Source organism: Sorghum bicolor, chromosome 4, assembly GCF_000003195.3.
Source record: "Sorghum bicolor cultivar BTx623 chromosome 4, Sorghum_bicolor_NCBIv3, whole genome shotgun sequence".
In the NCBI taxonomy this organism is placed as follows: Eukaryota; Viridiplantae; Streptophyta; class Magnoliopsida; order Poales; family Poaceae; genus Sorghum; species Sorghum bicolor.
The window spans coordinates 13,127,312-13,152,255 of NC_012873.2; the positions used below are offsets into that span (position 1 = coordinate 13,127,312).

The 24,944-nt window shown below is 43.7% G+C and overlaps 2 protein-coding genes across 3 annotated transcripts; both read right to left on the reverse strand.

Annotated features, from left to right (window-relative positions):
• LOC110435065 (aldose 1-epimerase-like) lies at positions 1,192 to 4,563 on the reverse strand. Of its 2 annotated transcripts, XM_021460387.1 has the most exons (5): positions 4,314 to 4,563; positions 4,101 to 4,150; positions 3,533 to 3,656; positions 3,289 to 3,396; positions 1,192 to 2,045 (listed from the first exon to the last, which is right to left on the reverse strand). In XM_021460387.1, the coding sequence occupies exons 1-5, from the start codon at positions 4,492 to 4,494 to the stop codon at positions 1,417 to 1,419; spliced, it is 1,092 nt and encodes a 363-aa protein (XP_021316062.1). In that variant the 5' UTR covers positions 4,495 to 4,563; the 3' UTR covers positions 1,192 to 1,416. The 2 variants fall into 2 exon arrangements, with proteins under 2 accessions (XP_021316062.1, XP_021316063.1); XM_021460388.1 differs by lacking the exon at positions 4,101 to 4,150 and having other exon boundaries at positions 4,314 to 4,510.
• LOC8059079 (aldose 1-epimerase) lies at positions 14,739 to 17,146 on the reverse strand. Its single transcript, XM_002453617.2, has 5 exons — positions 16,963 to 17,146; positions 16,754 to 16,803; positions 15,905 to 16,028; positions 15,682 to 15,789; positions 14,739 to 15,599 (listed from the first exon to the last, which is right to left on the reverse strand). The coding sequence occupies exons 1-5, from the start codon at positions 17,144 to 17,146 to the stop codon at positions 14,971 to 14,973; spliced, it is 1,095 nt and encodes a 364-aa protein (XP_002453662.1). The 3' UTR covers positions 14,739 to 14,970.

Here is a 24,944-nt window from a genome sequence, read left to right on the forward strand (position 1 = left end):
AGGGTTTGGCAATTCAATGATGATACCCAATCTTCAGTCATTGGCAGGGTTCATGCCGATGAATGCTAATAATGGATGGACAGGGCAGCTAGTCTTTCCACAGATGCCTCAGCAGAATCATCAGGCTGTTGGATTCCAATAAGGACAGATCCAACCTGGGTTTCAGAATCAAGGATTGATCAACCAGCCGATGAATCTGGGACAGCAGATTGGTGGTCAGATGGTTAATCCCATGTTCCATGCAGATCGTGCGCCTCAGCGACACGTGGAAGCTTAGCAGCAGGTGCTAGATACACAACCACCCCATCGGCAAGATGCCGATGCTTATTGGGCCGATAAGATTGCTGAAGTAATGAGAGACTAATTTGGGATAAAACCCAAAGTCAACACTTACTCTTATCGGACACCGTATCCTCCTGCATATGATTTAATCCCGCTTCCAAATCGGTACAAGGTGCCGGATTTCACTAAGTTTTCTAGGCAGGATGATACATCGACCATGGAGCATGTCAACAGGTTCATCATCCAGTGTGGGGAAGCTGCTAACAGGGATGAATTGAGGGTTCGATTGATTTCATCATCTTTATCTGAATCAATTTTATGTATGCCCCAACAATTGTGTCATTTAGAAAGACATATTTATAATTCAGGTCTTTAACTTTGTTTTTGTCATTTCTCCATTTGACTTTTTTCAAACAATTTCAAATGTGAATTTCCAAATACTAGAACTTCGAATAGAATTTTGGATAGCAAAAATGATATCAAAGGAAAAAAGTGTCAACAATAAAGTTGTAGATCTCATCAAGATCTACACCTTTTGTTTTGGTCATTTTTATATTGACTTTGAGTAGCAGTAAGTTAATCCAACCATAACCCTTCGTATGTTATGTTGTGCACGAGGTTTAAAGGCTTTTAACAGATTTTCTGTTTTATATAGTTCAAATGAATTTTTGTATGTTTATTTAAAGTAACTCTAAATTGAATTGTCATTGTACCATGCAGCGCGAGCTGGATGGAGGTGGGGCGTGCGAGGTGGAAGTGGGGCCTATTTTTTTTACGATAGAAAGTTCAACGATTATCTATAGCGACAGACAAAATCGTTAATGAGAAATTAGCGACAAATCATCCATCAATAAATATAATCTTTAGCGTCAGATGTCTGACAGTGCTATGGTGTTGTGGTGTAGTGTCTCCATACCGAGAAAAGCTGCGAACATGTTATAAACTAGGGGGTTTTTTTGGAACAAAAATCTTATGCTAAAATAACGGATGCAAAGAAGAAACGAACAGCCTTAGACACGTAATGGATCTTGAAGCACTATTTCTCCACAAGTCCACAACCAACAAGTGCATTGCCACTCTGCCACATGGCTGCCCTGGTCCTATTGGACACAAACTAATACAATCGCCGGCGGTCTAGAACGAGAACTTGAAGACCATGTCGTGCCTGTACACCTGGCCAGGCCTGACGATCTGCGACGGGAACTCAGGGTGGTTCACGGCGTCGGGGTACCCCTGCGTCTCCAGGCAGAACCCCCCGTACCGCTCGTACACCGCGCCGCCTTTCCCCTTGGTGTGGTTGAGCCAGTTGGCCGTGTAGAGCTGCATCGCCGGCTGGTTGCCCCACAGCTCCAGCGCCCTGCCGGACGCGCCGTCCAAGGCCCGTGCCACGGGCCGCATCTCGCCGGGCTCCCCATCGACGACGTAGTTGGCGTCGTACCCGGGCACGCGGCCCCCGACGACGCCGCGGATGCGCGCGCCGATGGGCGTCGGCGCGAGGAAGTCGAAGGGCGTGCCGGCGACGGGCGCGGCGCCGCGGCCCGACGACGGCAGCATCTCGGCGTCCAGCGGGGTGTAGCGCGACGCGTGGAGCCGGAGCGTGTGGCCCAGCACGTCGCCGGCGCCGTGCCCGCCCAGGTTCCAGTACGTGTGCTGCAGGAGGTTCACCGGCGTCGCCCTGCCCAGCGCCGTCGCGTTCATGTGCACGCCCAGCTCGTACGGCGACAGACGGTACGTCACGTACACGTCCAGGTCACCCGGGAAACCTGATCATGCCTTGTTTAGTTCAAAATTTTTTTTCGAAATAGGAATAGTAGCACTTTCGTTTGTATTTGACAAATATTGTCCAATCTTGAACTAACAGACTCAAAAGATTCGTCTCGTCAATTCCGACCAAACTGTATAATTAGTTTTTATTTTCGTCTATATTTAATACTTCATGCATATGTTTAAAGATTTGATGTGACGGAGAATCTAAAAAATTTTGTAAATTTTTTTTTGAACTAAACAAGGCCTCATATGCACGACTAAGGTTGAAAACAGAACAGAAATATCCCGAACCGAACCGCATCGTTTTCTAAATTTGACCCGATCGATTCCGTATTTTTCGGACAAATTCGGATTCGGTTCGAAATTCGGAGTACTAAATTCGAACTCGGAGCGAAATCGGTTTGGGGTTTGTTCGACCGGTTTCCATATTTCCATATTATATTCAGAATTTGATCGGTTTCAAATTCGGACAAATTCGGATTCGGTTCGAAATTCGGAGTACTAAATTCTAACTCATGTTATCTATTATATTCAAATGCTTTGACTAATGTTGTGGCTAAACTCAAAATTGAGGTATGTTATTGACTGCTTGGTGCTTGCTATCCTTAACTGTACTAGTTGCTGTATCTAATTTTAATTAACTTTGCAATAGGAAAATAACAAGGAGGAAGATGAGCACTATGAGGAGGATAGGGACAACGAGGAAGCAATAGACATTGACGGTGATCCAGACGTCATGAACGATGCTGATGAACTTTAGACATGTATTTCCTAATAATTGTTTGTTCTAGACTTATATATTTGTGTGTCGGTGTGATGACACTTGAGAGTTTATGCGGTCATGCACTTGTTTGGCTATTGACTGTTATCGGATGGTATAGTATGGTTCTGGACTTCTGGTAGTATGGTACTGTACTGGTGGCGAGTGGACACGTGGGTGGTGTTCGTACACTTTGTTAAGATTATGTACTGTGGATCGGTATTCCGTATTAATTCCGTATACCGACCGTGTTCGATATAATTTCGCTCGAATTGGTTCGTGTTCGAGATTCCGTACGTTCGAGTTCGTGTTCGTGTACGGCTTTACCGTTTTCGTTTCCGTTTTCGTATTTAAATGTAAAAATAGAAAACAATTGAGCAGTATTTCGACCGAGTTCGACCGTTTTCATCCTTATGCACGACGACACATGTAGGGAACTCAAGTAATAAAGAAAGAAAATATTCAAATTTGTATTGTACCTTGCTCTCCGTCGAAGCTGCGATAGTATAGGGTGACGTACGGGGAGTCGCCGCCGGCGACGTACTCCTTCACCGTCCAGATGACTTTGTTGAATCCTCTGCCGCCACCTGATGAATATATAAACAAACAGATAGAGTGTAGTGTGGCAAGCCCAATCACATTACGTTCGGAGCAATATGTAAACGTAATTAATTACTAGCACACATTGAGCAAGCAGCATGGACAATAGTAATTTATAATCACCTTGAAGCGTATTCCTGCCGTCGTTGATGTCCAGATGGTATACTTTCCCGTCGAGGACGAACCGGCCCCTGGCAATTCTCCCTGCTACGCGCCCGGCCACCGGGCCGAAGAAAGAAGTGTCGTTCTGCTTGCCAAGACGATCAAGTTGCATTAAAACAACATCAAACACATGGGAAAGTTGGGAGCACGGCTGCAACTTGAACCACCACATGTTACTGCTACCAGGTGTGAGGGTGACTCCACATGCATGTTCTTGAATATTACTGTATTGCAAGACAGATCTGTGAAGGGTACCGATTGACAGTGCTAGCTGATTTCTTAAAAAATGCTACAAGTTGGTTTGTTCGAGAAAAATTCTGCTAGTTGCACTATAACTAGGTGATTATTTGTAGTAAGCAAACAAAACGAGATGTTCAAGTGTTATGCTTCTTCCTGCAAAAATGTGTTCGTCAAAGAGACGACGACGGCATGGTAATCCACACACACACAGGAACTTCTGCATTAAGAGAGACAAGCTAGCGCAAGAAAAATGCCATTAATTGGAGGGCTTTTAATTTGGTGATCTTACAATGTATTCAGCGATAGTGTCCTTGCCAAGGACGACATCAGCCAAGTTCCCTGCAAATTAATTAAAACAAGGAGCTAGCCTGAAACAAATTAAAAGCCTCGGCCAAATTAAAGAACGAGGAAGAAATTAAGAATCACAACGACAGAGGAGAGGGGGTCACAATAATCACAAGAGGACGAGATGAACACGAGAGAACCGAAGGTACGTACGCACCTTTGGAGTCGGGGAGAATGACCGACATGATCGTGGTGCCCCAGTTGGTGATCTTGACGGAGAAATCCCCATGCCTGAGCTCGTACACCCCAATCGTCTTCCTCGCTCCGCCGGCACCGGTGGCGGCCAGTGCGGAGGCCACGAGGCACAGCGCGAGGCGGAGCATCTCAGCTCTCGCCATTGCCAGACAATCAACGACGACGCTAGCTAGCAGAAGGGGGGGGGGGGGTTTGAGCTAGCAGGAGGGCAGGACTCACAAATTAAAGGATGGTGGGCATTGGGCAATGTCCCAATGGCATTTGAAGGGAGACAATGGTGGGTGATCTTGACGGTTGACTTTGAAGGTTGTGCGGATCTGCATGCATGCTCCCCCTTCTTTATATTTGGTGTTTTCTGTGCACCCCGGCCGGCCGGCCCTAAGCCCCTAACCACATGCATGGCACCGGTTGGATTCTCCCATCAAATGTTTTATTGCAAAGATCCCCACTCTACACATTTTTGTTGCAAAAATCACCCCACCATGGGTAAACTCAATGGATTCCGCTTGTTTCCGTCAATGTAAACCTGTTAACTTAGTCTATATCAAAGACATACACTTCTACAAGTGCAATCTCAATAGTTTCTGAAGTCCCTGCTAAAGATATTGTCAATGAAAGTGTAATCATCATCACGTTAAGTTTTACTCTTTGTACTTTTTTTTCACCATAACACGATGAATAAGTAATTTAAGTCATTATCTAATTCTACATACTTACCTTATCTTATAGTGTCTATATGTTCGCAAAAGCATACAAAACAATTATTAAACATATGTGTAGCGGGGTGTTTTTTCCCCCAAAATTGGCTAGGGTGGGAAATTTGCAACAAAATGTCTTGTAGGAGGAAATCTCAAAACTTGCGGGTGGGTTTTTGCAATTTTGCCAAAAATTTATCAAATACGAGGTAATTTAGGACAATAATCTATCATCTCTACCTCCATCTGAGAAAGAATTCGATTCTGAGATATTTGGGAAAAATTAAGGTGGATACCAAATGACTTTGTTGCCCTAATCAATTAGAGATAGCTTCCATACAAACTTAATTAACAAGGCAAAAGATCTGCATGCATGCATATATGTGAAAGAAATCATTTTGGGTTCTTTCATTAAGGTCATCTTCAGTGAGAGTTTTATGACCTAGTTTCCAACAAACAATGTAGAAGAGTTTCATGGGGATGAAACTCTCTCTACTTCCATGAAACTCTTATCATCTCTCTCTTTATTAATACAGTACCACATCAGCATATTTAATGTGCATGAAACTTTAATCAAATTGCATTGAGATTGACCTAATTGTTGCAAGCCCACAGCACCCACAATAGCAACCTTTATGAACAAAAATTAAAATGTCAAATCTAATTCTTTATGGGACGAAGCACCTTATACCAGTGAGAATGTCAAGTGTTGTTGGAGGTGCACTATTTTTTTGTCACACAATCATTACTAAAAAGTTACACATGTAATTAGTATGTAATTTCGTGTAAAATCGAGTTATATATTTTGAATTTTTTTTGCATCTTGTCTAAAGCACAAATCTTGGCATAAATTCGACATGGTAAAATTTTAGGTGTTGGAGTACTATGAAACCCTTTAGGTGATTTAGTTTTTCCCTTGTTATCTATATTATTATTTAAGACTTCCTACGTTTTAGGTGTCTAAAATTTTTCAGCTGTGTCAGACAACCTATATTTAATGTTGCAATGGTTGTTTATCAACATTGTATATGTTGTTATTAATGTTACGAACAGTGCAACACAAGACCAACGGTGGTTTCATTCTCATTCATTAGGTGTCATGTCATCATAAAAATGTGGTATCAAATTAATGATGAATAGGGGAGGGGGGATGGTTTCATCCTGATGAAAAGCACACTGTTTCGAGAATTGGAAACCATGTGAAACTAGCATTCGGGGATATGAAGTTTCATCTCATCCAACAATCAGTCAATCAATCATGAGCTTCACGTGTTAAATGTTATGATTAGCCTATAAAATAATAATAAGATAAAACAAGTATTGGATGGAGGTGTTTCATTCACACCATTTCAAAGCATTATAGATGACCTCATAGCCTAGGTAACATCAAAATGAAACACCCCATTAGGATTGGCCTAACAACATTGTTGCGGTGAGAGTGAGACCTTTTTTTTCCTCAAAGAATTGAAATGATAGCAAACATGACAGACATTTTTCGATGATGTTTCAGATGTTCCATTTTGATGTTGTGACTGTCGTTTGAAAATTATTTAAATTTTGACTTTCTTCATCTCAAATTTGACCAGTCGTCTTATTTAAAAAATTTATGCAAACATAGTCAAATTCAAATTATTCTTGAAGAATTTTTTTATTAATAAACTAGCCATGACAAAAAAAAGATATTATGAGTGATCAAATTTAGTGTGAAAAGGTCAAATATTTTATAATTTGAGATAGATTAGGTATATAATATATAGTCTCCCGTAAGCCTGGGCGTTCGGGTTATCCGATTTTGTCGGGTTAGTTAATTCGGGTAATGAAAAATGTTACCCGATATTAATTTTGAAAAAATACTACCCGCAATTTCGGGTACCCGATATTTTGAGTTCGGGTACTCCCGATTTACCCGCATTTTCATAAGACAACACACTACACAAAATTTTAATAGCAATTTATATATAATTTTAGCACAATTTGTATAGAATTTCAATAGCATTTTGTAGAGAATAATATATTACGGTCACTTGTTCAAACAAAGAGAATTATATTCTAATAAATTGATAAGTTCTAATGTTTAACTAACAACACATGATAAATACAAAGACATAGACAAATGTTTGGATAATTCGGGTAGTTTGGGTACCGGGGGATATTACCCGAATTACCTAAACTAATTTCGGGTAATCAAAATTGCTATCCGAATTTAGGATTAGGTACCTTGGGTTCGGTTAATTAAGTCTGAGTCCGAATAATTCGGGTACAGGTAATGGGTATCGGGTAATTTGCCGAGGTTAATCTTCCGTATTATTTCCCTCCAGACACCCAACACACCGATTTTACTTGAGAACAAGTAAATCTTGCAGATGCACCTACTAGAAGGAGAACTTGAAGACGGCCGGGTCTCACGGTGATCGACGGGAACTCGCGGGTGGTTCACGGCGTCCACGTACGCCATGGTCGCCGTACTTGTCGTACACCTTGCCGTCCCGTGGTGTGGTTCAGCCCGTTCCCCGAGTACAGCTGTATGGTCGGCTGGTTCGCCCACAGGTGGAACGTCATGTACGCGTCCACGTTCCTACACAGGCAATAATACAATGTAGTATGTACATACTCAGCATTGCTTATCTGGATCATCAAAATATGCTTTGAAATTTGTGCTGCTGCACTTTTTCTCACTGTTTCACATACTTTCGCTATTGTTTCACACATCTCGATGCATACTGAATAATTTAGATAAGCAATACTCCCTCCGTATCGTTAAAAAACGACGTCCTAGCTCCTACGGTGGATTGCGAATTAAACAACGTCGTAGCACAGTAGCCCATTTCCTGGACTTCTTTGCCCTTAACACATCGATCTCCGTATACAGTAACTCCACGCCTCGATTCCCATCTCTGCCGCACGGCTCGCCCTCTCGCATCGCGTCTATTAAACCGGCCCGCCGGTCAAGCAACGATCGCATCGCAGCTACTCGCTGCGTCGTTCCCCTCGCCGCGCTGCTCCGTCCGTCGTTCCTCGCGCTCATGGCTTCACCGCATTCTAGGGTTGCGGCGCCTGCGGACTCGACGTCGGAAGAGCTCGTGCCGGACTCCATGGAGATGACTCCGGAGTCCTTCGTGCCGGACTCGATGATGGCGCCGGACTCCGTCACGTCGGAGTTGCAGGAGCTAATGCCAGACTCCATGGAGATGGCGATATATGGAAGACGTTGTCGAGGTGACTCCAGAGTCCTTCGTGCTAGACTCGCTGATGGCGCCGGACTCCGTCACCACGCCGGAGTTGCAGGAGCTCATGCTGGACTCGGAGATGGCGCTGGGCTCCTTGACGTCGGAGGTCTAGGAGCTCACGCCGGACTCGGAGATGGTGCCTGATTCCTTGCCGTCGGGTGCTTTTCTATGCGGTCGCTGTCATCTCATCCATAAGGACCGCGAAACATGAAATCATGCGCACTCGCGGTTCACCCGTGCTCTCACTGTGGTCTCATCCATCGTGACTTGTTTATGGACGCTATCGACAAATTCGTGAAAACAGACTGCGAGCTTTTCTTCCAGCATTATCCGTTCATGCTGCCAAAAAAAAGATGACGACAAAGCATCGGTAAGCATTACAGGGACTTGTTACAAGAATGTCTCGACTAGTACATGTAAACTTGCATCCATCTAGCTAACATCATCTAACTAGCTTTCATCTAATCTTTCATGCAGCAAGAGTAGCCTCGGCTTCAGGAGCAAAGATGGTTCACAAGGGATAGAAGTTGGCAGTCGATCTTCTCTTTCTAATTTATCTTTGTTCATGTGAGGGATCATGAACTTGTTGCATCCTTTCACCTTCATAGCTTCAATGTAAACACTTTGTAGTGTTACAAAGATCCGATTTGCTTGCTTTACCGAGTACTATATGAATGCCTACAAATGAATGAATGACCAAATCTGTAGTTCAAGAAACAATGAAACATGTGTGGACATTTCGATCAAATTACCTGTTGCACTGTTGTAACTAGAGCTTCTAATGTTTTTTCATTCTTCTTGAATTGAATTGCTTGAATAGCTCGAAAAAAACCCAAGTCAAGAATGTTGAAATCGGGAGAATTGGGCGGTTGGCAAATTAGGCGAATATCTAATCCTTCTTGCTTAGCATGCTCACAAAATTCCGGATCATCCAATTTCAAATGGGTAGGTGCATTATCTTGTTGAATGAATATTGGTTTGTCCACATCTTCTCTTGGCCATTTGGCACGAATGTTAGGCAACACTTTTTGTTGATCATGAATTCTCTAATAACTTCTCTTGTGATTGAAGTTATGGGCTTCATAACCATGGCTCCATGGACACGGCTGGTTCTATCATTATCTCTCTAAGCTGGCTCATATCGAACAAGTGGGAAACAACCAATTCTACCATCAAAAATACAATTCCCGTCCCTAAATCTTGGTCGAGCAACAACACACAAGAACATGATCTTAGGGATGTAGTTCTTGTTCTTACAAGTCCGATAGGCATCATTTTCGTCAGGTAGCATATAATATTTTCAGATTTTTGATAGAGGAAGAACCATTTTTCATCAATGAACACAAAGTGAAGGATCGAGATGACATACTAGAGGGGGGTGAATAGTCCTTTCTAAAACTTATCGCACCGGCTAACCGAAATAAATGCGGAACTAAAACTATCGGTCTAGCCAAGACTACACCCCTCTATCTAAGTTCTCTAGCACCTTGTAAAAGATCCTAGACAAGCAAACAAGGTGCTACCTTATCAAGAGCTCACGTATCCAATTCTAGAAGCAAGGTCACACAAACCAATGCCACTAGTACTTCACAAACCTAGGAGCTCCTATACAACTAGTAAGCAAAAGCACAAAGCTCATAAGCTCACTAGCAAAGCTCAATAACAAGGCAACCAATGCCAAATTAGAGAGCGCAAACTACTTAGCTACACAAACTAAGCATTATGACTAACAAGATTACACAAACCAAATTAGTCACACAAAGGAACTACTTCAAGCTACATAAGCGAGAAGGTAACTAGCAAGCTACACAAGCTAACTAATTACAAGAGCAACTACACAAGCACAAGTATATAAAGAATGTAAATACAAGCTCATGTATAGTGAATGCAAACCACCGAGAAGAGTAGACAATGTTGACACGGTGATTTTTATCGAGGTTCACTTGGTTGCCACCAAGCTACGTCCTCGTTGTGGCGATTCACCCACTTGATGGATCACGAGCTAATTGGCAATCCAAAGCCAAACCCTCATCAGGTGCCACACATCCACTCTCAGGATGGGGATCCTCCAATGCCACAAGCAATCTACTAGAGTTGCTCTTCGCGATCCCTGCGGGGTGAGCACCGTACCCCTCACAATCTCTTCTCCGGAGCACCGCACAATCTTCTTGTGTGCTTCGATGGAGTCACAAGCCACCAAGCCGTCTAGGAGGTGGCAACCTCCACGAGTAACAAGCACCATTGGCTTGCAACACAAACACCTAGTGCCACTCAATGCAATCTCTCAATGCAATGCACTAGAATCGCTCACTCACACAATCGGATGATCACTATCAAGCACATGTGAGTTAGAGGCTTCACTAGCACTCTCCAAGCATGGACACTAAGTCTCAAGGGTGCTCAGCGCCAGCCAAGGCCGGCCACCACTTCTATTTATAGCCCCAAGGGCTAAACTAGTCGTTGCCCCTTCACTGGGCAAAACACGGGGGCACCGGACGCGCTAAGGGAGCCACCGGATGCTCAAACCCAGCGTCCGGTGCTCACACGATGGCCATGTGCCACTAGCCGTTTGAACTCGACCATTGCCGGCAACGGCTAACTCGCACGTGCGCCTGAAACAGTAGCACCGGACACTCTGCTGGTCCACACCAGATGCGTCCGATGCATACCGGACTCGTACGCATAGAGGGTGTTTACACCTAAGGCCACCGGACGCTCTCCTGCGTCTGATGCTGCAGGCTCTTCTTCTATAGATCACCGGACGCTCGGCACCAGACTCGCTCGCATTACTGCACATGCATCTGGTGTGTTCACCTCAGTAGGTTCAACGTCCAAAGCTCACTCTACACCTGCGTCATCAACTGGCAATACATCGGACGCTCTGGTCCAATGATTGATGCCTCCGAGGCCAGCGTTCGGTGAGTGTTTTTCCATTGAAAAACACTCCCGCGACTTCTTCAAATTTTCCACCGATGCATAGAAAATATGCACTTAATTTTCTCAAAAGCGTCGAATCAGAGAGGAACCCAAATCTCTCTCTATCCTAGGAACTCTACCTCCTTTGCAAATGTGCCAACACCAACAAGTTTACACCACCATGTGCAAGTGTGTTAGCATTTTCACAAACATTTTCACAAATGAGTTAGCCTCTCAACTTGCCACACCACTCGATCCTAACACGTATGCAAAGTTAGATCACTCAGTGGCACTAGATGACCAATATGCAAACAAGTTTGCCCCTCTTGATAGTACGGCCATCTATCTTAAATCCGGTCATAAACTTCTCTACACACCTATGACCGGTGAAATGGAAATGCCCTAGGTTATACCTTTGCCTTGCGCATTCCATTCCATCTCCTCCAATGTTGATGCAACACATGCACCATTCAATTACCAAATGATATGATCCACTTTATATCATCACATGACCGTATTGTTCATTGATCTTGACCTCACTTGCTCTTCACCGTTGCCTCGGTCCATCGACGCCAAGTCTTGCTCAAGCTTCGCCGACACACGCGGTCCCTCGCTTCAAAGCCTCCGACTTGCCCTTCACTCTTGCAACTGGTCCATCGAGCCAAGCCTCATCTTGATCTTCTCCACCTTGGTCACATGACTTCATGTCATGTCTCATGTGCAATGAACTCCTTCATCATCACATAATCACCTGTGGACTAATCTCCTGTGTATCTCACATAAACACTATTAGTCCACCTAAGTTGTTGTTGACACCGTTTTTGGACACGTACCCAGAGACCAGTAGAGTATAGATCGGCAGGTGGAGCAACGGTAACTAGCCTGCAGAAGAGCTACCGATGAGGATAGTTGCTGATGAAGAGACGATTGAATATGACTAAGTCCAGAGGTGGTGACGTGTTCTTGCCGATGCTCAATATTGGTGTTTGTCGATGACTATAATAGGAAGACTGCCGATGACTCTGAAGGGAAGCGTGGAGGTTGCCGATTGATCTGTGGCGGTGTCCCAGTTAGTTACGAGGGGTGGTTCTATGTTTTCCTTAGTTATTTAAAATCGTTTTGTATACGGATTCTGTTTAATTTGGAATTTGAGTCCTAGTCGTGTCTGATTGTAGCTCTTTGAGCAGGGTATAAATGTAGACCCTAGGGCCTTGTAATGAGAGATCTATCAATCAATCAAACACAAGTTTTTACTCATATTCCAGCATCTACTTTTTCGACGACTTCGTTATATTTTCCTTTTTATTATGAGTTCTTAGGAGTTCGTCGACTTAAGCTCGACGTATTCTCGAGTTCCGCGTGAATACCTCTTGGCCGTGACATTCGGGCGCATCGCTGTTGTCGGGACCAAAGTATTCGAGTTATCACCTTTGCCGATAGTAAGGTCAAATCGGTTGGCACGCCTTAACGTTTAAATCGGGTATTAGCCCTTTGTGTTTGCAGATCAGCTTTTACATTAACACATCTTTTGGCACGTCCAGTGGGACTTATTCAAGAGCAAGATCGACATGTCGACTACCGAATTCGATTTGGAGAACGTCATCTCTGTGACGGAAGCCAATCTCAGAGATGAGCTGAAGCAAGCTATTGCAAAAGCTATGGAGGATTACAAGCAGCAATGTTTGAAATCCTTCAGTATCAACAGGAGTGGCGAGGTGATCCAGAAGGAAGCACTGCCGGCGCTTCGGCAGGTTACTTTTGAAGCCAATCCTGGTAAACTTTAAGACATGGTTGATAGTGCAATTAACCGTGCCTTGATCAATCAAGCTGGTGTGCTGTCCAATACGGTTTTCAACGCCGTGGCTAGAACTTTCAAAGAAGGACAATTGCCACCAAACTATGTGGGCCCTGTCTATCATCAGCCAGGATCACTAGTTGTCACGGCTCCATCGGCTGCTACGGCCGCTGCGGGTACAGAAACTACCGTTCCTCCAAGCACGTTAGGAGTCACTAACGCGCAATCTACGCCGATGACAACCAATCCATCACCGTCAGGTGAGGAGATCAAGCTTACTACGGATCTATTGGCATCGGCAATGTCGGGGTCAGTTCCTCCCAACTGGTGGGGTTATGGTATGCCCCCAGAGATGATGTTGAAGACTCCTAGAACATCTCAGACGGCTGACACGAGAGGCAAGGCTCCTATGGCATCGGCACCTCCAAATTTGCCGATGAATCAGAGTCCCCAGTATACTACAACTACTACTGCAAGACCTTACACTAGGAATTCTCAAGCTCCAATGTTTCGGATGCCTAACGCATCGGCAGATTCGATGCTGACGCAGCAGAGGTTCATGACACAACCAGGGTTTGGCAATTCAATGATGATACCCAATCTTCAGTCATTGGCAGGGTTCATGCCGATGAATGCTAATAATGGATGGACAGGGCAGCTAGTCTTTCCACAGATGCCTCAGCAGAATCATCAGGCTGTTGGATTCCAATAAGGACAGATCCAACCTGGGTTTCAGAATCAAGGATTGATCAACCAGCCGATGAATCTGGGACAGCAGATTGGTGGTCAGATGGTTAATCCCATGTTCCATGCAGATCGTGCGCCTCAGCGACACGTGGAAGCTTAGCAGCAGGTGCTAGATACACAACCACCCCATCGGCAAGATGCCGATGCTTATTGGGCCGATAAGATTGCTGAAGTAATGAGAGACTAATTTGGGATAAAACCCAAAGTCAACACTTACTCTTATCGGACACCGTATCCTCCTGCATATGATTTAATCCCGCTTCCAAATCGGTACAAGGTGCCGGATTTCACTAAGTTTTCTAGGCAGGATGATACATCGACCATGGAGCATGTCAACAGGTTCATCATCCAGTGTGGGGAAGCTGCTAACAGGGATGAATTGAGGGTTCGATTGATTTCATCATCTTTATCTGAATCAATTTTATGTATGCCCCAACAATTGTGTCATTTAGAAAGACATATTTATAATTCAGGTCTTTAACTTTGTTTTTGTCATTTCTCCATTTGACTTTTTTCAAACAATTTCAAATGTGAATTTCCAAATACTAGAACTTCGAATAGAATTTTGGATAGCAAAAATGATATCAAAGGAAAAAAGTGTCAACAATAAAGTTGTAGATCTCATCAAGATCTACACCTTTTGTTTTGGTCATTTTTATATTGACTTTGAGTAGCAGTAAGTTAATCCAACCATAACCCTTCGTATGTTATGTTGTGCACGAGGTTTAAAGGCTTTTAACAGATTTTCTGTTTTATATAGTTCAAATGAATTTTTGTATGTTTATTTAAAGTAACTCTAAATTGAATTGTCATTGTACCATGCAGCGCGAGCTGGATGGAGGTGGGGCGTGCGAGGTGGAAGTGGGGCCTATTTTTTTTACGATAGAAAGTTCAACGATTATCTATAGCGACAGACAAAATCGTTAATGAGAAATTAGCGACAAATCATCCATCAATAAATATAATCTTTAGCGTCAGATGTCTGATAGTGCTATGGTGTTGTGGTGTAGTGTCTCCATACCGAGAAAAGCTGCGAACATGTTATAAACTAGGGGGTTTTTTTGGAACAAAAATCTTATGCTAAAATAACGGATGCAAAGAAGAAACGAACAGCCTTAGACACGTAATGGATCTTGAAGCACTATTTCTCCACAAGTCCACAACCAACAAGTGCATTGCCACTCTGCCACATGGCTGCCCTGGTCCTATTGGACACAAACTAATACAATCGCCGGCGGTCTAGAACGAGAACTTGAAGACCATGTCGTGCCTGTACACCTGGCCAGGCCTGACGATCTGCGACGGGAACTCAGGGTGGTTCACGGCGTCGGGGTACCCCTGCGTCTCCAGGCAGAACCCCCCGTACCGCTCGTACACCGCGCCGCCTTTCCCCTTGGTGTGGTTGAGCCAGTTGGCCGTGTAGAGCTGCATCGCCGGCTGGTTGCCCCACAGCTCCAGCGCCCTGCCGGACGCGCCGTCCAAGGCCCGTGCCACGGGCCGCATCTCGCCGGGCTCCCCATCGACGACGTAGTTGGCGTCGTACCCGGGCACGCGGCCCCCGACGACGCCGCGGATGCGCGCGCCGATGGGCGTCGGCGCGAGGAAGTCGAAGGGCGTGCCGGCGACGGGCGCGGCGCCGCGGCCCGACGACGGCAGCATCTCGGCGTCCAGCGGGGTGTAGCGCGACGCGTGGAGCCGGAGCGTGTGGCCCAGCACGTCGCCGGCGCCGTGCCCGCCCAGGTTCCAGTACGTGTGCTGCAGGAGGTTCACCGGCGTCGCCCTGCCCAGCGCCGTCGCGTTCATGTGCACGCCCAGCTCGTACGGCGACAGACGGTACGTCACGTACACGTCCAGGTCACCCGGGAAACCTGATCATATCATATCATATGCACGACGACATGTTACGGAACTCAAGTAAAGAAAGAAAAGATTCAAATTTGTATTATATACCTTGCTCTCCGTCGAAGCTGCGATAGTATAGGGTGACGTACGGGGAGTCGCCGCCGGCGACGTACTCCTTCACCGTCCAGATGACTTTGTTGAATCCTCTGCCGCCACCTGATGAATATTATAAACAAACAGATAGAGTGTAGTGTGGCAAGCAAATATATATAAACGTAATTAATTACTAGCACTTTGAGCAAGCAGCATGGACAATATAATTTATAATCACCTTGAAGCGTATTCCTGCCGTCGTTGATGTCCAGATGGTATACTTTCCCGTCGAGTACGAACCGGCCCCTGGCTATTCTCCCTGCTACGCGCCCGGCCACCGGGCCGAAGAAAGAAGTGTCGTTCTGCTTGTCAAGACGATCAAGTTGCATTAAAACAACATCAAACACATTGGAAAGTTGGGAGCACGGCTGCAACTTGAACCACCACATGTTACTGCTAGCAGGTGTGAGTATGACTCCACATTCATGCATGTTCTTGAATATTACTGTATTGCAAGACAGATCTGTGAAGGGTACCGATTGACAGTGCTAGCTGATTTCTTAAAAAAAAAATGCTACAAGTTGGTTTGTTCGAGAAAAATGCTGCTAGTTGCACTAGAACTAGGCATGGACGAAGCTAGCGGTGGGGCTAGAGGGGCTCTAGCCCCCTCTACCGCTGCTGATTCAGTGGAACTCCTAGTGTTTTTTTCTAATTTTAGACACAAATTTATAAGGTAGGGTGGGCTGAGACCTTTATATTTAGATATATTTTGTGAATTAATATAAGACTACCTAAAGCTAATATATTTTTTTCTATTGTGAGGGGTTATAGTAAAATTAAATCGATGTAGCAATTTTGTTTAGCCCGTCCTACAATTTTTTCTAGCTTCGTCCCTGGAACTAGGTGATTAGCAGTAAGGAAAAAAAACGAGATGTGCAAGTGTTATGCTTTCTTCCTGCAAAAATATGTTCGTCAAAGAGACGACGACGGCATGGTAATCCACGCATAGGAACTTCTGCGTGAAGAGAGACAAGCTAGCGCAAGAAAAATGCCATTAATTGGAGGGCTTTAAATTTGGTGATCTTACAATGTATTCAGCGATAGTGTCCTTGCCAAGGACGAAATCAGCCAAGTTCCCTGCAAATTAATTGAAACAAGGAGCTAGCCTGAAATAAATTAAAAGCCTCGGCCAAATTAAAGAACGGATAAGAAATTAAGAATCACAACGACAGAGGAGAGGGGTCACAATCACAAGACGACGAGATGAACACGAGAGAACCGAAGGTACGTACGCACCTTTGGAGTCGGGGAGATTGACCGACATGATCGTGGCGCCCCAGTTGGTGATCTTGACCGAGAAATCCCCATGCCTGAGCTCGTACACCCTAATCGTCTTCCCCGCTCCGCCGGCACCGGTGGCGGCCACCAGTGCGGAGGCCACGAGGCACAGCGCGAGGCGGAGCATCTCAGCTCTCGCCATTGCCGGACAATCAACAATGACGCTAGCTAGCAGGCGGGGTGGGGGGGGAGGTGAGCTACCAGGAGGGCAGGACTCATCACAAATTAAAGGGTGGTGGGCATTGGGCAATGTCGCAATGGCATTTGAAGGGAGACAATGGTGGGTGATCTTGACGGTTGACTTTGAAGGTTGTGCGGATCTGCTTGCATGCTCCCCCCTTCTTTATATTTGGTATTTTCTGTGCACCCCGGCCCTAAGCCCCAGCCACATGGCACCGGTTGGATTCTCAGCTCCCATCAAATGTTTTATTGCAAAGATCCCCACTCTACACATTGTTGTTGCAAAAATCACCCACCATGGGTAAATTCAATGGATTCCGCTTGTTTTCGTCAATGTAAACCTGTTAACTTAGTCTATATCAAAGACATACACTTCAACAAGTGCAATCTCAATAGTTTCTGAAGTCCCTTCTAAAAATATTGTCAATGAAAGTGTAATCATCATCACGTTAAGTTTTACTCTTTGTACTTTTTTTTCACCACTAGGTAAATGTCCATGCGTTGCAACGGGAATATATAATACCACGATAACATATGTATGAGCGTGTGTTATACTATATTATCTAAAATAGATATCACAATCATAATGTTTCAATCAATATTATATAACTATTCACGAAAGATAGATAGTTAAAATATAACTTTAAATTTGAATGCAAAACTGAAACAACAACTCCAATTGTCGCATCACTTCATGTCTATGATACGTGAAAAATAAGGTTGCACTTCTTTAGGAATCAAGAGCTATGGAAAGATAATTATAACAAGTTTGTGTTGTAGAATACATGCTTTTTAATCTATTCTACAATTAAGAATCTAATCTCTCAATAATTGGACCAAGAAAACGTGTGACATGTGATTATCTTTCAACTGGTCACCAATTAATGATGATCCAAAAGATTTTCTAGTTCAAGATGCGACATGTGACTTCTTGCAGTAGAAGCATGTAGATAGATGACAAAAGCTGTAGTTACAAGTATCCTGCAAAAAAGTTTTTGTTAATTTTTAAAGTTAATCTACCCCTGATATCCTGAAAAATATGTATCGATGTGTGATGTATTACCTCTTTTAGAACCTTTTTATATACGATATTATTTGTGAATATATGCTTTGTCGCTTTATTCTTCTCCTTATGTTTCTCTTTCCCCTTGTTCATGTTATTCTCAACAGCCGGGACGGCTAGGATCCTAATGTTCGATCTTGCTGTAGCTCTTGATAGCGCCACATACAATTGGCCGTGCGAGAACACTAGTTCTGGCAAGTATACCCCAACTTTAGGAATAGTCTGCCCCTACGACTTGTTAATGGTCATCGCGAAGCTGAGCCAGATAGGGAACTGTTTTCGCTTAAATTGGAAAGGGAACATCTCATCGTCTGACGGGCATAAGGGTATGCGAGGCAGAAAAACCCGCTTGCCAACGTGTTGTCCTAATACAATTTCTACGTCTATGGTATTCTTTTGAAACCCTCTTATGATTAGTCTGGTACCATTACATAGTCCGTTTGCAGGGTCAATATTCCTAAGTAATATGACTGGACAACCAAGCTTTAGCTTTAACACATGTGGAGGTAGACCATTGGGTGTCAAAGTGTTAAGGAATTCCTTAGGGTAGTAGTTGTGTGGATCATCCACCGCACAGTCAAAGCTATGGTACACCATCTCATTTCCGTGGAAATGACCTATCATCTTCATATTAATCATATCAACCCAGTCGTTCCGCATAGATAAGATCGCTCGAGAGGTGATATAATCTTTGCTTGACATATTCGTATTGAGGTTAGGGAATATGCAGTCAATTAGAGTATCAAGATCACTATCTTCACCGGTGTGTGGTATGCATATATCATGAGGAAGACGTATTTCATCATCAATAGTCGCCTCCTCTGATCCTCCATCGACACGCAACAAGTATTCTGCAAACCAGGGGTCACTCTTTGCCCTCATGTTGCGCACCAGTTTTAGATGTCGCATGGAATCCCAAAGGTACGACATCCGTAGCGAGGCACCAACCACCTGAGCCCTCGACCCTCTCCGAACAACGGGAAGAACTTGTCTGAAATCTCCACCAAACACCATGGTCTTCCCTCAAATGGCAGCTCTGGTCGGTCCATTATATCACGAAGACTATTATCCAGTGCCTCGACAGACTGCCTTTTTGTCATGCTAGCCTCGTCCCAAATAATGAGAGATGATGCTCGAAGTAGCTTGGCAGTACCACTCTGTTTCGTGAAGGTGCAAAAGGCCCCATTATCAATGGTGAGGGGAATCTTGAAGCGTGAGTGGGCAGTTCTACCGCCAGGCATTATTGAGGCCGCAACACCAGATGTAGTTGTTGCCACAGCAATTTTTTCTGACTGCGTATAGTAGCGAGAAGTGCTCTATACAAATAAGTCTTTCCGGTCCCACCAGGACCATCCACAAAGAAGAGACCCCCATGTTCGGTATCAATGGAGGACATAATCTCATCATATGCAGCCCGCTGCTCCTCATTAAGGGTGTTTGATAGAGCCACATCATCCTCGTTAGCCTCAATGCTAGTCTCCTCAAAAATCTCTCTAGGAATGTCATGAGAGGCATCATATGTGTCATTGATATCAGGAAGTGGATACATCTTTATATCCTTCTGCATTGACTATAGCAATTTTCGAATATCTATGAGGACCATCTACTCCACCATGATGGTGGATTGATTATTGCGCCTATAGTCCTCTGACATTGCCTCCTTGTGTTTCTCCCATAGTCCAAACACATTGCTGGGCTCACAAAATACCAATATTGTTGCAAAGAGCCTTCGCAGCGCATATGGCATCATCTAATTGGTTGCCTCAATGAGACTCTCATTCAATGTGTTGTCCTCTTCAATTAGGCCCCTTCTCTCTGCAGCTTCACGGAAGGTCGGTAAAATTTTGCCATCCACGGTCCTTAGGCTCTCAAAAGAGGTTGCACCTGCCACATGATTGAGGACAACCCTAAGATAGTAACGCTCCCCCTCGGCTGGATTGGCAGATACGATTCTTCTAATTTGTCGTAGTGTATCACGACGTATCCTATTTTGCCAAACTTTGCCCTGTGCTTGCCATGTATAGAACTCAGGAAAGTCCCGGTACAATATACCTCGAGCCGTTTCATCTGTCCTATTCTTCTCAAAGTACGCTGTAAGCATTGACTTGTCAGCACCTGGACGATCAAGCACTCGTCGAATCCCCTGGCGCCGGTGAAATGACACCATGTGCATGTCTGGAAGATGTAGCTGTAAGGACAAAATAGAAGGGTATCTATCACTTAAATCAAACCTGTATATCCTGCACAAGGCTTCTAGGGGGGTTACCCATCTAGCATCCCTGTACTGCTTGATCTCATCAACATTCCCTTCACTATCCTCCTTGTCATTCTCTCTCATAGCCACAGACGCCCGGTCATGACCCTTGTAAATGTACTTAAATAGGTACTTGACTGCCTTGATGCTCCCACATGCCTCAACATTGATGTGGCAGTTGAATAGACGGAGAAGATACGGGTTGTAAGGCACGACCCATCTATTGTCAAGCTCATGTCCGCGAACTTTTTCTTTTCGGCCATCTTCACGTCGTCTATAAATTGGATATGAATCTTTGCCTTGTACTATGACATCACAAAAAGGTCTAGGGTAATGGTTCTTGCAGGAATCACGACCCTTTGTGCATGGACAATCACGATTAAGCACTCCACAAGGGCCATGCATCATATGTTTGGTAACCATCTTGTATAAGACTGGGTACTTCTTCTTGTTCGGGAGCTCAGCTGAGATGAGGCGATCATACTGCTCTGGGCATGTGATCTTGTACTTCCTATCCATGATTAGCAAAAAATGTGCATGCGGCAGACCCCTCTTCTGGAACTCCACAACATAAACATGTGCGTGCACCTTTCCAAGGATATCCTTTTTTAGTAGTCTATCCTTCAACTCTTGCAGTTTTGCTCTAAAGACACGAACAACAAGATCCGAACGATCTTGTGGTGTCTGGCCTAGGTAGAGCTCACGCTTGATCTCGTCCCAGTTTGGGTTACATGTCATAGTTAAGAAGATGTCCGGTTTACCAAACCTCCGTACCAAAGCCATGGCATCCATGTACCGACGCCTCATGTCACGTGGGCCTCCAATAAATGATGAAGGCATCACTGTCCGCTTTCCAACAGCTTCTAATCTACCTTCACCAGCATGTATACTATCAACCAATCCTTGATAGTGGTCGGCCCTAATATCATCTTGATGGTTGCCTATATAATTTAATCGAGAACTCTCGATCTTGATGTACGTGTCAACTGCAAACTGCTGAAATAGACGCTTGCCGTACAGTATGGGGTTGAATATTCCTGGACGCATCTGAAACTTGTAGCAGTAGTAGTCACGCACAGACACGCATAGTCTACCAGGGGAGTCTACAAAAAATATCATGAATTAGAGTTGTTTGTAGAATAACCACTAAGGTACATCTATGCAAAGTATTTAAATTTAAATAAGAATAATAGACCTGTTTCTTCTTCTAACCCACTACGAGCCTTCTGTAGGGCATGATACTCGATGACTTCTTCCATACTAACTCCTTTCTTTGGAATATCCATGTGCCACCCAAGCTCACCCTTAGGGAAAAATAGAGGTTATGAAAGAGCATCATAACATCCATGGTATGAGCAGATACCGTGTCTACTTCTATCTTTCCCATGCAGGACAACACTATTCTGGAATTGACCAAGGAGTTCGCTTCCCTCGATCCAAACAGCAGCCACTTCTGAAGTTGATGGTACATTGTATGTTCTCTGGTCTAGTCTTTGGTCAAGGTTTAGTGTGATATGATAGTCCTCAAGGTGGTCAGCCTGTCCCACACTCCTAAGATGTTGTGAGTATGGGTTGTCACGAAGGATGGCTACAAGCCTCTCAATGTCTTCCTTGTCTTTTTGGCACTTTTCTTCACGACATCATCGATAGCGGTGCTCAAGGCTTGGATCATCATCGTAGAAGTAAAGCTCAAGATGTCTTGGCTCCTTACCATCTTCTTTGCCAAATGACCTTATGTTGTGGTAGATCTGGCCATGTGCACGAAAGGTGTATATGCCACTATTTTTCTAGCTTGCAGTAGCACTATCGAGGCGACAATATAGAGAAGTGAAAGAGAAATGACTATTGAAAAACCTAATATTGTTACGAAAGTGCCTAGCATCTGTGTCATTACATGACCAAAGCCTCATAAGCTCATTAGGTACATTCAGTTCATTGAGCTCAACCTTTCTGTCGCGACAACAGAACCCACGTGGTTCATGTTCAAACCTTTTTGCATCACAGTGCTGGCAATTTGCAACATGTTTTAACATATGGGTATTTGTAGGCATGTTACTATACACCTTTTCATATTGGTCAGGTACTTCAGGGACAAAAGCCATGTCTTCCTCATGGTCATTTTCTTGGACATCGTTATCATCTTCATCATCTAAAATGGCATTTAACACATAATAGTTTAGATAAAGCAGTGGAAGACTTGATTTCTATTCGGTCTTTGACACAAATACCTTGCCCAGCAAACAAGTATCCCTCATCCTCTTCAAATATGTCTCCCTCATCATCATCTATGACCATCAAAGATATGTAATTTAGTAGAACTACCGGTAAAAATAAACAAAGGAGTTCAAATAGTTTATACAATGTTACAAAAATAGTGTAAATTACCACTGTCATCAAAAAGTGGTGTCGTTGGTGCATCTGATGCAGGCTGAAGGCTAGGTCTTGTCCTCCCTACGATGACCATGGTTAATTTAGGTATATATAATATAGGTCACCTAAATGGGATCATGAGGCATTAGTATTTACCGTTGATGGTCAGGACTGATTGAGGCAAGGGTGTGTTATCATTCAGATGTTCTTCATCCATGCATTCATAATCATCAAACAGTGGTGTCGTCGGCGTGGCTGATGCAACATGAATGTTGGGTCCTGCACTTTCTGTTAATCACGGAATGACCATGGACCAGTTAGGTACAATATGGTATATAGGTCCCTTAAATAGGATAATGAGGCATCAGTATTTACCGTTGTTGGTCACAACTGATTGAGGCAAGGGCGTGTTAGCATCCACTCGGTCTTTAGCCATGCAGTCACCATCTTTATTAGATGTTCTTGTGTTCAAACCAATGCGGCCCTCAAACATCATGTTACGATGGGTTAACAATGCATGTCTTTGTCCAGATGGAACATGTGATCTATGTGTCATATGGCTAGGTAGTAACTCATCGCATCCTTCATCATCGGCCTCCTCATGACATGGAGGAATATAAAGAGGTGTTGCACTGGACTCTGGGATAATCCAATCACTGGATTTTTTCATTGTTCCATAAGCTCCAGATGCACCAACGGTGGGCCACACAAGCTTAGGGATAAATAATGGGTTCTCCATGGCGATGGACTCATGATGCAAAGTGTGCTTTTGTAACTCCCTTCGTTTTTTCACCCCTGCTATGATAGCCTCCTTTCGCCCAGTGGCCCTATAACTCAACCGATGTTGTTCACGTCTAGCATGCCTCTCTTTTGGTGCCATATTTATATATCGCTCCCTAAAGTATTGGCTTCTTGTCTCATTTCGTTGATGGGGTTTATCAAGTGTAATAGTAGGGGTAGCACAATCAATGTTATGTTGGGTGTCCTCATCACTTGTTGTACTCACTTGTTGCAACCGTCCTGATGTATTGCACTAATTATTAAGAGAATGTGGAGTCTACACAAAATATTATTTTAAACCAATAATCATTACAAAACATGCCTTAAAACTATATACATTTATCAAGATTAGCAATTTTGTGTACTTAAGTCAATCAGTCTATCATTTGCACTTATCACTGAGCAAGTACCTACATAAAATATTGCTCTTAATTTTAAAGTGGAACTGTACTCTCGATGAAACCTCATAACTATACATATATTGTATAGTACCTATATTCTCTTTATCAATTTGCATAGGCTGGTATGAATCATTCCTGTATAACCAATCATCATTTTCGATGTCACCTATGGTTTCAGTGTTGGATGTAATATCACCATCTACAAAAAAGAAGTGCAACATATTATACATTTGGGTTGTACAAAGAACGGGAATTGTATTCGAACGATTTCATAGTGTATACAGTGTTACCTTTGGATACTTTAGCGAGCATAGATTCAGCCTTTTTACGATGATATGTTTCACGCCGCTTCCTATTAATTTCACTCCGTTTTTCTTCCGTCATTGCAGCACGTCGCTTTTTGCTATTTATTTCATTTCGTTGCTGGGCATAGCTGCACGCCGTGCTCTTTCTCTTTGTCTTTTACGTTCTTTTGAATCAATGACTTGTGCAAGTGCATTGGAGTCAATTTGTCCATCTAACGTGTGTAATTAGAGAAGTAAAAAAACGTAATAACTAATACCATTTACTTACATTAGAAAGCATTGATATATATACATGGACCAGTAGTTACCTTGGTTGATCTGATTTGTCAAGTCTTTAAATGGTGTGCGACAACTCTGATTTTCATTGGGTTCCATGTACCTAAGAATAACTAAACATAAAAGATTAATCAAGCTTTTAAAACAAGGTTGATTATATATAGTTTTCATGCTTTAACTTTATCTGTATTTTAATCATAGAGTTTTTTTTTGCTTTTAATCCCCACTCAGACGGTGAGATCTCATTCACTCTCACAGATCATTGGCAACTTAGAGTAGCAAATCGTTGCTGACTTCAAGTGGAGATTAGC